We start from the raw sequence: 13113 nt of genomic DNA, 5'->3' as shown, positions 1-13113 counted from the left end.
ACCAACCAATCAGAATGAGATTTATCCCCACAACAGGGCTTTATTACAGCCAGAAATACTCTTCAGTTCCATCCGCTGTCTGGGTGGCTGGTCTCAGATGATCCCGCAGGTTAAGAAGCCGGATTTGGAGGTCCTGGCCTGGCGCGGTTACACGTGGTCTGCGGTTGTGAGGCCGGTCGGATGTACTGCCAAATTCTCTAAAATTATGTTTTTTTTCTGCTGTGGTAGAGAAATTAACATTAAATTATCTGGCCACAGCTCTGGTGGACATTCCTGCAGTCAGTATGTCAATTGCACACTCCCTCAAAACTACAGACATCTGTGGCGTTGTGTTGTGTGACAAAACTGCACATTTTAGAGTGGCCTTTTACTGTCCCCAGCACAAGGTGCACCTGTGTAATGATCACGCTGTTTAATCAGCTTCTTGATATGCCACACCTGTCAGGTGGACGGATTACTTTGGCAAAAGAGAAATGCTCACTAACAGGAATGTAGTGCCAGCTGCCCAGTGACACGAGCCTATCAGACGAGCTAAATTACTCTATGCTCGCTTCGAGGCAAGCAACACTGAAGCAGGCATGAGAGCATCAGCTGTTCCGGATGACTGTGTGATCACGCAGGTGGTCATTACAAAAGGAGCAATTTGAGTTGATGTTTTCCTTAAACTTCTTCATATAGTGGTTGGCAGGATAATATTTATGAATAATTTTAAAGGAAACTTCCTTAATTTTGTTAACAAGTAGGTATGTGTGTGGCAACATACAAACTTTTTTCCAACAGATATTATCAATAAATCCATTCCAATAAGGCATGACATGAGGTATAGATACAACATCCTGCCGAAACAAGGATCGTATCGCTCTGTTGTTGAATGGACCAAAAGAGAAACAAATCGTTCCTACTGATGAGTCAACAGGGTCAACAGAAGGTAGGCTCTGAGGGTCAGGTCTTGACATGCTCCTGAATAACAGAGCAACACCTGAGGGAATGGCATCTAAAACAATTACAACATCTTTAGGTGTTACAGGGACCTTGTAAAGTGATACGAATTCCTTATAACTGAGTAAAAGACCCTCTGTGTTTACCAGTTGGCTCACCAATAGGATATTATTTTGGAACCAATATTCTAAAAACAGAGAGGTATTTTTATACAATATATCCCGATTATTCCATATATAATATTTGTGTGGAGAAAAATTGTGTTTATAAATTAAGGACCATGACAAGAAAACCTGCCGATGAAAAGCAGAAAGTTTCACTGGAACTTTGTCAATATTATAATTGCAAAACAACATGAAGTTAAGGCCACCAAAAGTAGAGAAGACATGAGGAATAAAATTCCAGATAGAAGTGGGTCTTCTTAGGAATTGTTTTATTCAATTGATCTTAAAAGTATTATTTAAAGTAGTAAAGTCCAGAAAATTCAGTCCACCATTCTCATAAGTGTTCATGACAACAGTTTTCCTAATGTAATGGTATGGTTTCTCCACAGAAAGTTGAAAAGCATCTGTTCTATCTCCTTGCTTATTTTACTGTCAAGATATAAAGATAGAGCACCATATGTTAGTCTAGAGATACCTTCAGCCTTGGTTATTAGGACTCTACCTTTTATATATATATATCCCATTTAGCAGACGCTTTTGTCCAAAGCGACTTACAAGTCGGCTGGGGCCACTACATTTACATATGGGTGGCCCCAGCGGGAATCGAACCCACGACGCTTGGCGTTGCAAGCGCCATGCTCTACCGACTGAGCCACACAGTCGGTAAAGATAAGTCCCTCTGTAGCCATTGATTTAGTTTCTTCTGGGGTTTTCTAATAAGAGGGTTAACATTTAGTACGCCTCTAGACTTCTGATCCTTTGTAATGGTTATGCCTAAATATGGAAGTTCTTCTTTCACTGGAATACCATAATATGAAGGTGTAACACAATCTTTGACAGCCATGAGTTCACATTGCGACCATCGTTCCCGCCAGCAAGAATAAGGCAGTGACATCAGTGATTTTCCTTTAAAATAAAAGTCCCGCAATGAATTTGGTTGAAAAATAATACAAATGGTCGAAATTTGTAACATTTTATAAAGAAATGTTAGCATACTTTTGATAAACAATATGAAAATAATAATAAAGTGAATCGCCTTTATAGCACAAATAATATTATAGCATTGACATTATTGTCAGCATTAAAAGTAATGATTATTAGATAGTTACTATGGTAACAACAATAATACAAATAAACGAAACAATTATTTATAATGCTACTATTAATAATAATAGTAATAACAATATGAATAATAATATTATTATAATAATGAACTTTAGAAAACATTTTTTCTGTTTAGGGGACCTGCGTGGTTCTGGTACCGGTTCCAACCGGGACGTAGTGGTTAGAGTGTTGGACTTGTAACCGAAATGTTGCTGGATCAAATCCCCGAGCTGACAAGGTACAAATCTATCGTTCTGCCCCTGAACAAAGCAGTTAACCCACTGTTCCTAGGCCGTAATTAAAAATAAGAATTTGTTCTTAACTGACTTGCCTATTAAAATAAAATCGCTTATAAATCAATGGTGTGTATTGAGCAATAGCCCTGGTTCCCATGGATACAGTAGTACATTTTCTGAGCCTGGAATGTCCCGCCTACCATTTTCATTCGCTCTTCCGACTGTCCATCAATTTCAATTCAATTCAAGGGGCTTTATTGGCATGGGAAACATGTGTTAACATTGCCAAAGCAAGTAAGGTAAACAATAAAAATTAACAGTAGACATCACACATACAGAAGTTTCAAAACAATAAAGACATTGAAAATGTCATATTATATATATATATACAGTGTTTTTACAAGGTACAAATTTGAAAGGACACAAGATAAAATAAATAAGCATAGATATGGGTTGTATTTACAATGGTGTTTGTTCCTCACTGGTTGCCCTTTTCTCGTGGCAACAGGTCACAAATCTTGCTGCTCTGATGGCACACTGTGGAATTTCACCCAGTAGATATGGGAGTTTTTCAAAATTGGATTTGTTTTCGAATTCTTTGTGGATCTGTGTAATCTGAGGGAAATATGTCTCTCTAATATGGTTATACATTGGGCAGGAGGTTAGGAAGTGCAGCTCAGTTTCCACCTCCATCATCTCCTGGCTGAGATTTACGTCACAAGTACGTGCCTGCAATCCTGACATCGTCGCACAGCAGGAGAGAGTGGGTTCATCACGGGAGTACATGCAGAGATTAATCGAAAATAATATAAAGAGAATTTCAAACAAAAAACACGTTCTTGTTTGCCATAGAAGAACAAGATTAATATGAGATGAACGGCGAGTTCCTAACGAGGTCAGACAACCGCTCACAGCAATCGGGACAGACGTTATGATCAAGAAAGACCTTTAGAAAATATCCACATACAAATATGTATTTTAAAGTTATAAGGAATGTGAAATCTTGTAGTTAAGTCCTTTTAGAATTTGATTCTACTATATTTAGAAAGCCTATCGGTCATTTCAAGCCTTATTCATACAGTTTTGTTGAGTAAGAAATGCATCATATAACGTTTTATATTTTTTAATCATATTTGTACCGAGTCCTGGAGTTTGTGTACCTCAAAAAGTGACTCCACCTCAGCAATGTGTAATTATTTTTTACCATAAAGGTGAGATTTGACCCTTTCTTGAAGTGTGCAACATTACTAGTTATTGTGTATGGTCCTCTTATGATACATATTTATTATGTAGATGACATTTAAGATGACATTTGGTTACATTGAACTGGTTAAATCCCATCGTTAATTAGCCCATTTCATATTGCACGATGTTCAGTACGTTTTTCATATTGGACATACTGCACCGTAGTACACAACGGTCCATTCTACCCAGGAACACTTCTAGTGTCCACATCCACAGAGTTTACACCCAGAGGAGCATCGCTGCTGGGGGTCCATTCTACTATCTGTACACAATGTACAGATCATAAGGTCCAGTAAATGATAGAAGAAAGAACATTGTTGATCATGTAGCCTTATTTATTAAGACATAATATCTTATATAACTACTTTTAATTATTCTTTGTATGATAACTTAGTAAAAAATATATGAATAATTATATACATTTTCCATCATTTTCGCTAATTCCTAATTATGAGACTTTTATTTTGAAGGGTTGCAAAAATCCGTGACCCGGAAGTACTTAATTATTCTTGGCCGCTTTATAGTGGCGTGACCTTGTACAACGCGTGATTTTATGAACGAACCTATTTATCGTAACCTTTAATAGTTGTTTATTTGAAATGATGGTGACGATAACATAAACTATCAATTTCTAACATAGTCAATAGTCATAACTTGCAGCTATGCTTTCTCTATTCAAATCCGCTCTTGTCGGATTGGCCAACACTGGTAGATCCACGGGGCTCCAAGGTAAGGTTCTGTCACAGTAGCTGGTTTGCGGACGAGGGGTAGACTTGTGACTGTGTAAACTGTTCAATGTTCTTTATCTCATCAAAAAACAACACAAGACTGGCCCGTGTTTTGAGTGTGAGAGAGGGCTTGACAACTAGCTCATGTTGGAAATGGACGCGAGTAACTAGTGAGGACCAAATGGAGAAAAGATTGTGTGATATGGAGCGGAAGGATGAGGATCACGGATCTGAACGGGCTGTAGTAGGAAGACAGGAAGAAGAGATCCTGATACAGGAAGCGGTGGAGCGTCTAGTAAAGAACGCATAAAGAGGGCCAAGGTAGGAAACAATAGTAGTGGTGTGTTGTAGTGGAAAGTCGTGATGGTGTTAGATGAGACCACAGGGCTTCATTTACACACTATCCGACTAACCAATGTCATAGAGAGAGGTGTGAAGTCAAACTGGCCCGGTTCATGAGAAAAGGTAGATTGCAAATATTTTATAGTTGTCAGGCTCATCAAGGGAAGATAATGCAATTGGAAAAGCTTAATGGGAAGAAGATGAAAAGTCATGTCCCGGGTTCTTATGCTTGGTTGAGTAGAGTCATCGCTGGTGTCCCAATGTGTCCACATGATATTAAAGAACACGGTGTCCCAATATGTCCACATGATATTAAAGAACATGGCGTCCCAATATGTTCACATGATATTAAAGAACATGTGAAGGGAGGCAGAGTGAAGAAGTGAAAGCCTGTCGGTCCTGCCGAGAGCCTGTCAGTCCAGATGAAGGAGCGAGCTAGCAGTGAATGGTTGCCCGACAAACCAACCAGCTAGATGGAGCTAGCTAGCTGTGAATGGTTGCCCTACAAACCAACCAGCTTGATGGAGTTAGCTGTGAATGGTTGCCCTACAAACTAACCAGCTTGATGAAGAAGGAGCTAGCTAGCTGTGAATGGTTGCCCTGCAAATCAACCAGCTAGATGGAGCTAGCTAGCTGTGAATGGTTGCCCTACAAACCAACCAGCTAGATGGAGCTAGCTAGCTGTGAATGGTTGCCCGACAAACCAACCAGCTAGATGGAGCTAGCTAGCTGTGAATGGTTGCCCTACAAACCAACCAGCTTGATGGAGTTAGCTGTGAATGGTTGCCCTACAAACTAACCAGCTTGATGAAGAAGGAGCTAGCTAGCTGTGAATGGTTGCCCTGCAAATCAACCAGCTAGATGAAGGAGCAAGCTGTGAATGGTTGCCCTACAAACCAACCAGCTAGATGAAGGAGCAAGCTGTGAATGGTTGCCCTACAAACCAACCAGTTAGATGAAGGAGCAAGCTGTGAATGGTTGCCCTACAAACCAACCAGTTAGATGAAGGAGCTAGCTGTAAATGGTTGCCCTACAAACCAACCAGTTAGAATCTAACTGTTAGATGAAGGAGCAAGCTGTGAATGGTTGCCCTACAAACCAACCAGTTAGATGAAGGAGCTAGCTGTGAATGGTTGCCCTACAAACCAACCAGTTAGATGAAGGAGCTAGCTGTAAATGGTTGCCCTACAAACCAACCAGTTAGAATCTAACTGTTAGATGAAGGAGCTAGCTGTGAATGGTTGCCCTACAAACCAACCAGTTAGATGAAGGAGCTAGCTGTAAATGGTTGCCCTACAAACCAACCAGTTAGAATCTAACTGTTAGATGAAGGAGCTAGCTGTGAATGGTTGCCCTACAAACCAACCAGTTAGATGAAGGAGCTAGCTGTAAATGGTTGCCCTACAAACCAACCAGTTAGAATCTAACTGTTAGATGAAGGAGCTAGCTGTGAATGGTTGCCCTACAAACCAACCAGTTAGATGAAGGAGCTAGCTGTGAATGGTTGCCCTACAAACCAACCAGTTAGAATCTAACTGTTAGATGAAGGAGCTAGCTGTGAATGGTTGCCCTACAAACCAACCAGTTAGATGAAGGAGCTAGCTGTGAATGGTTGCCCTACAAACCGACCAGCTAGATGAAGGAGCTAGCTGTGAATGGTTGCCCTACAAACCAACCAGTTAGAATCTAACTGTTAGATGAAGGAGCTAGCTGTGAATGGTTGCCCTACAAACCAACCAGTTAGATGAAGGAGCTAGCTGTGAATGGTTGCCCTACAAACCAACCAGTTAGAATCTAACTGTTAGATGAAGGAGCTAGCTGTGAATGGTTTCCCTACAAACCGACCAGCTAGATGAAGGAGCTAGCTGTGAATGGTTGCCCTACAAACCAACCAGTTAGATGAAGGAGCTAGCTGTGAATGGTTGCCCTACAAACCAACCAGTTAGATGAAGGAGCTAGCTGTGAATGGTTGCCCTACAAACCAACCAGTTAGAATCTAACTGTTAGATGAAGGAGCTAGCTGTGAATGGTTGCCCTACAAACCAACCAGTTAGATGAAGGAGCTAGCTGTAAATGGTTGCCCTACAAACCAACCAGTTAGATGAAGGAGCTAGCTGTGAATGGTTGCCCTACAAACCAACCAGTTAGAATCTAACTGTTAGATGAAGGAGCTAGCTGTGAATGGTTGCCCTACAAACCAACCAGTTAGATGAAGGAGCTAGCTGTGAATGGTTGCCCTACAAACCAACCAGTTAGAATCTAACTGTTAGATGAAGGAGCTAGCTGTGAATGGTTGCCCTACAAACCAACCAGTTAGATGAAGGAGCTAGCTGTGAATGGTTGCCCTACAAACCAACCAGTTAGATGAAGGAGCTAGCTGTGAATGGTTGCCCTACAAACCAACCAGCTTGATGATCTTAAATAAATGCTCATGCTGTATTCTTGACAACACGTTTGACTGGCTGCCTGCAGCCACTATTATATTCGCTGGGCTTTCTAGCTAACGGCTTTAGCTAGCTAGCAGCAATCTAAAACTATGATTGTTTGTTGTCTAGGTGTCCTGCAGAGTCACCTGAAGGTCCTGTCTGCTGGGATGAAGACATACGAGGTGCCTCCAGACTACAGCGGTAAGCATCTTTCTTTGCCATGCACCTTCAGCATTCAATCAGTTGAACTGGCTTCCGAGAATGAATTGTGTTGAACCTCTTATCTAGAATGGCGATAAGTTTGGTGGTCAAGCATTCAGTTTGCATCATAACAACATTGCATCATATTCGTCAAGGTTTCTGACCACACACACACTTTGGCTACAGGTCAAGATCACCCAGACTCCATACACTGTTTACTGTGACCCCCCCCCCTCTCTGTGACCCCCCCCTCTCTGTGACCCCCCCCCCTCTCTGTGACCCCCCTCTCTGTGACCTCCTCTCTGTGACCCCCTCTCTGTGACCCCTGTAGAGGTTGTGCTACCTGAAAGACCCAAGCTGAAGTTTCTGAACAAGGTGCCCAACTTTAAGAAGGCGAGGAAGGAGATGAAGAAGCTGAGAGACATCCAGGGACCAGCCCAGACAGCCAACACCTTCACCAAGGGACAGTACGGCATCGTGGTGAGTGTGTTGAATACACAGAGAACTCCGTCTACATGCCTACAAGGGTTATGTGTTCAAATAATCTCCCATCCGGGTCTGTGGATGGAGTTATATTGACCAAAACTTCCCCCTAAAGGTCAATGTTCCAGAACTGTTCTGTGATTGATGAAAGTTCATTTATTTCTTCACTGTTTCAAACTTCCTCTCCTCAGGCGCTGGGCGGGGCTACCTCCACTTCTTATCCAATCATCCTCCTCTCCTCAGGCGCTGGGTGGGGGCTACCTCCACTTCTTATCCAATCATACTCCTCTCCTCAGGCGCTGGGCGGGGCTACCTCCCCCTTCTTATCCAATCATCCTCCTCTCCTCAGGCGCTGGGCGGGGCTACCTCCCCTTCTTATCCAATCATCCTCCTCTCCTCAGGCGCTGGGCGGGGCTACCTCCACTTCTTATCCAATCATCCTCCTCTCCTCAGGCGCTGGGCGGGGCTACCTCCACTTCTTATCCAATCATCCTCCTCTCCTCAGGCGCTGGGCGGGGGCTACCTCCACTTCTTATCCAATCATCCTCCTCTCCTCAGGCGCTGGGCGGGGCTACCTCCACTACTTATCCAATCATCCTCCTCTCCTCAGGCGCTGGGCAGGGCTACCTCCACTTCTTATCCAATCATCCTCCTCTCCTCAGGCGCTGGGCGGGGCTACCTCCACTTCTTATCCAATCATCCTCCTCTCCTCAGGCGCTGGGTGGGGCCACCTCCACTTCTTATCCAATCATCCTCCTCTCCTCAGGCGCTGGGTGGGGCCACCTCCACTTCTTATCCAATCATCCTCCTCTCCTCAGGCGCTGGGTGGGGCCACCTCCACTTCTTATCCAATCATCCTCCTCTCCTCAGGCGCTGGGCGGGGCTACCTCCACTTCTTATCCAATCATCCTCCTCTCCTCAGGCGCTGGGCGGGGCTACCTCCACTTCTTATCCAATCATCCTCCACTCCTCAGGCGCTGGGCGGGGCTACCTCCACTTCTTATCCAATCATCCTCCTCTCCTCAGGCGCTGGGCGGGGCTACCTCCACTTCTTATCCAATCATCCTCCTCTACTCAGGCGCTGGGCAGGGCTACCTTAACTTCTTATCCAATCATCCTCCTCTCCTCAGGCGCTGGGCGGGGGCTACCTCCACTTCTTATCCAATCATCCTCCTCTCCTCAGGCGCTGGGCGGGGGCTACCTCCACTTCTTATCCAATCATCCTCCTCTCCTCAGGCGCTGGGCGGGGGCTACCTCCACTTCTTATCCAATCATCCTCCTCTCCTCAGGCGCTGGGCGGGGCTACCTCCACTTCTTATCCAATCATCCTCCTCTCCTCAGGCGCTGGGCGGGGCTACCTCCACTTCTTATCCAATCATCCTCCTCTCCTCAGGCGCTGGGCGGGGCTACCTCCACTTCTTATCCAATCATCCTCCTCTCCTCAGGCGCTGGGCGGGGCTACCTCCACTTCTTATCCAATCATCCTCCTCTCCTCAGGCGCTGGGCGGGGGCTACCTCCACTTTGGTCACATGGAGATGATGCGTCTGACCATCAACAGGAGGATGGACCCTCGCACCACCTTCGCCCGCTGGCGTATTAACGCCCCCTACAAGCCCATCACCAGGAAGGGCCTGGGCCAGAGGATGGGCGGGGGCAAAGGGAACATCGACCACTACGTCACACCGGTGAAGTACGGACGGATGATTGTGGAGGTTGGGGGACGGCTGGAACTGGGCGAGGTGGAGCCTATCCTCAAGGAAGTGGCCAAGAAACTGCCCTTCCCTGCCAAGGTCAGCTCCCCGCTGGGGGTACAGAAAGGTTTAATACTAGAAACTGCCCTTCCCTGCCAAGGTCAGCTCCCCGCTGGGGGTACAGAAAGGTTTAATACTAGAAACTGCCCTTCCCTGCCAAGGTCAGCTCCCCGCTGGGGGTACAGAAAGGTTTAATACTAGAAACTGCCCTTCCCTGCCAAGGTCAGCTCCCCGCTGGGGGTACAGAAAGGTTTAATACTAGAAACTGCCCTTCCCTGCCAAGGTCAGCTCCCCGCTGGGGGTACAGAAAGGTTTAATACTAGAAACTGCCCTTCCCTGCCAAGGTCAGCTCCCCACTGGGGGTACAGAAAGGTTTAATACTAGAAACTGCCCTTCCCTGCCAAGGTCAGCTCCCCGCTGGGGGTACAGAAAGGTTTAATACTAGAAACTGCCCTTCCCTGCCAAGGTCAGCTCCCCACTGGGGGTACAGAAAGGTTTAATACTAGAAACTGCCCTTCCCTGCCAAGGTCAGCTCCCCGCTGGGGGTACAGAAAGGTTTAATACTAGAAACTGCCCTTCCCTGCCAAGGTCAGCTCCCCGCTGGGGGTACAGAAAGGTTTAATACTAGAAACTGCCCTTCCCTGCCAAGGTCAGCTCCCCACTGGGGGTACAGAAAGGTTTAATACTAGAAACTGCCCTTCCCTGCCAAGGTCAGCTCCCCACTGGGAGGTACAGAAAGGTTTAATACTAGAAACTGCCCTTCCCTGCCAAGGTCAGCTCCCCACTGGGGGTACAGAAAGGTTTAATACTAGAAACTGCCCTTCCCTGCCAAGGTCAGCTCCCCGCTGGGGGTACAGAAAGGTTTAATACTAGAAACTGCCCTTCCCTGCCAAGGTCAGCTCCCCGCTGGGGGTACAGAAAGGTTTAATACAAGGGCCACATCTAGGGGTGGTGCTGGCCAATCACAGGAGCATCTGCTCCTCTAAATGCAGGGATATGTTGGGGGAAAAACTAGTTTCCTATTAGGCTTGGGATATTGAATTATACTGTGGTAGAATCAGAGACCTCATTACATTCTGCTGTGGTAGCATCATAGACCTTGTTACATTCTACTGTGGTAGCATCATAGACCTTGTTACATTCTACTGTGGTAGAATCATAGACCTCGTTACATTCTACTGTGGTAGCATCAGAGACCTCGTTACATTCTACTGTAGTAGCATCATAGACCTCGTTACACTCTACTGTGGTAGCATCAGAGACCTCGTTACATTCTGCTGTGGTAGCATCATAGACCTCGTTACACTCTACTGTGGTAGCATCAGAGACCTCGTTACATTCTACTGTGGTAGCAACAGAGACCTCGTTACATTCTACTGTGGTAGCATCAGAGACCTCGTTACATTCTACTGTGGTAGCATCATAGACCTCGTTACACTCTACTGTGGTAGCATCAGAGACCTCGTTACATTCTACTGTAGTAGCATCATAGACCTCGTTACACTCTACTGTGGTAGCATCAGAGACCTCGTTACATTCTGCTGTGGTAGCATCAGAGACCTCGTTACATTCTGCTGTGGTAGCATCAGAGACCTCGTTACATTCTGCTGTGGTAGCATCAGAGACCTCGTTACATTCTACTGTGGTAGCATCAGAGACCTCGTTACATTCTACTGTGGTAGCATCAGAGACCTCGTTACATTCTACTGTGGTAGCATCATAGACCTCGTTACACTCTACTGTGGTAGCATCAGAGACCTCGTTACATTCTACTGTAGTAGCATCATAGACCGTTACACTCTACTGTGGTAGCATCAGAGACCTCGTTACATTCTGCTGTGGTAGCATCAGAGACCTCGTTACATTCTGCTGTGGTAGCATCAGAGACCTCGTTACATTCTGCTGTGGTAGCATCAGGGGCCTTGTTACATTCTACTGTGGTAGCATCAGAGACCTCATTACATTCTACCGTGCCACCTTATAGGGAGGACTGATTGTAAAGACATGTCTATCATTTCCACTGATTCTAATCCTGTTCCCGACCTCTGACCCAGTATATTATACAGCTGAACCCCCCCCCCCCCCTCCACCAGGTAGTGAGCAGAGAGAACCTGGCGGCGATGGAGCAGGAACACTATACCTGACCTAGTGTAACCTCTGACCCCTCTCTCCACTAGGTAGTGTCCAGAGAGAGCCTGGCAGCCATGCAGCAGGAACACTATACCTGACCTAGTGTAACCTCTGACCCCTCTCTCCACCAGGTAGTGTCCAGAGAGAGCCTGGCAGCCATGCAGCAGGAGCAGCAGGACATGGAGCAGAACAACCAGAACCCCTGGACCTTCCAGAGGATCGCCAGGGGCAACATGCTGGGGGTCAGGAGGGTCCTCAGCCCCTTTGACCTCCACAACCACGGGAAGCACAGCGGAAAGTTCCACAACCCGGGCAGGGTGTGAGGGAGTCTCCGTGGTGCCTCCAAATACATTTTAACAGCTGACTGCAGTTTGGAACATGGCTTGCATCCAAAATGGCTGCTTGTTCCCTATTCGGTGCACCACTTTTGACCAGAGCCCGGGTGCCATGTCAAACGCAGCCCATGGAGCCAAAATGGCTGCCTACTCCCTATTCGGTGCACCACTTTTGACCAGAGCCCGGGTGCCATGTCAGACACAGCCCATGGAGCCAAAATGGCTGCCTACTCCCTATTCGGTGCACCACTTTTGACCAGAGTCCAGGTGCCATGTCAGACACAGCCCATGGAGCCAAAATGGCTGGCAGTCACGTGGAGAATTCTCTCCTCCTGTGTGACTCCCTTATTGGAATGTAGCCTGTTACTTGTCTGTACCAGATCAGTGATTGGTGTTCAATCAGGAAATAAAGATACTTGTCTTCTAATCTTCTGTTTTTAAACGACTGTTTAATCTGGAGCCATCTGAAGAATGAAAGTTGGTGCCAATGGATTTGTGTTTGATAGATTGACATTTGATGACCAACGTTGTTTAAAGGTCATTGTTTGCCGATCTCTCCAACCAAAACATTTGACTCCATGTGATCCACCTGGTCATGTGATGTTGTTAGACACCAATATATCACTCAAGCCCAGTTTATTTGTCATATGTACAGGATATACACATGGTACACAGTACAATGGAATGGAATGGAATGCTGACTACAGGTTCACTGATTTAGTTGAAGTCTGACGGCGATAGATAACGCACAATATTTCCACAGCTGCCTCGCTCTCTATAATATCATGGAATGAAACCACAACGTCACCAAGGAAGCAGTGTGTGAGGTTTGTATTAATTACATTTCACCATGAACGCATATGAAATGAGAGAATATTTAATAGACAGGTATTAACTTACAAGTAGAGTATAATATATAGCTAAACCCCATCTAACCAGTATTGTATAGCTAAACCCCATCTAACCAGTATAATATATAGCTAAACCCCATCTAACCAGTATATTATATAGCTAAACCCCATCTAACC

At 45.5% G+C, this 13113-nt stretch overlaps 1 protein-coding gene across 2 annotated transcripts; it reads left to right on the top strand.

Annotated features, from left to right (window-relative positions):
* Window positions 1-4182: 4182 nt before the first annotated feature.
* On the top strand, window positions 4183-12512 carry LOC135535196 (large ribosomal subunit protein uL16m-like). Of its 2 annotated transcripts, none has more exons than XM_064961899.1 (5): window positions 4183-4417; window positions 7314-7385; window positions 7717-7865; window positions 9366-9659; window positions 11886-12512. In XM_064961899.1, exons 1-5 carry the CDS (start codon window positions 4351-4353, stop codon window positions 12105-12107), a joined length of 804 nt encoding a protein of 267 aa, XP_064817971.1. In that variant the 5' UTR covers window positions 4183-4350; the 3' UTR covers window positions 12108-12512. The 2 variants fall into 2 exon arrangements, with proteins under 2 accessions (XP_064817971.1, XP_064817972.1); XM_064961900.1 differs by having other exon boundaries at window positions 4184-4417; window positions 11882-12512.
* The last annotated feature ends 601 nt before the right edge of the window (window positions 12513-13113 follow it).

The sequence above is a fragment of the Oncorhynchus masou genome, unplaced genomic scaffold, assembly GCF_036934945.1.
Source record: "Oncorhynchus masou masou isolate Uvic2021 unplaced genomic scaffold, UVic_Omas_1.1 unplaced_scaffold_459, whole genome shotgun sequence".
Classification (NCBI taxonomy): Eukaryota; Metazoa; Chordata; class Actinopteri; order Salmoniformes; family Salmonidae; genus Oncorhynchus; species Oncorhynchus masou.
The sequence above is the reverse complement of the archived record's forward strand: the minus strand, read 5'-3'. Positions and strand labels throughout refer to the sequence as shown.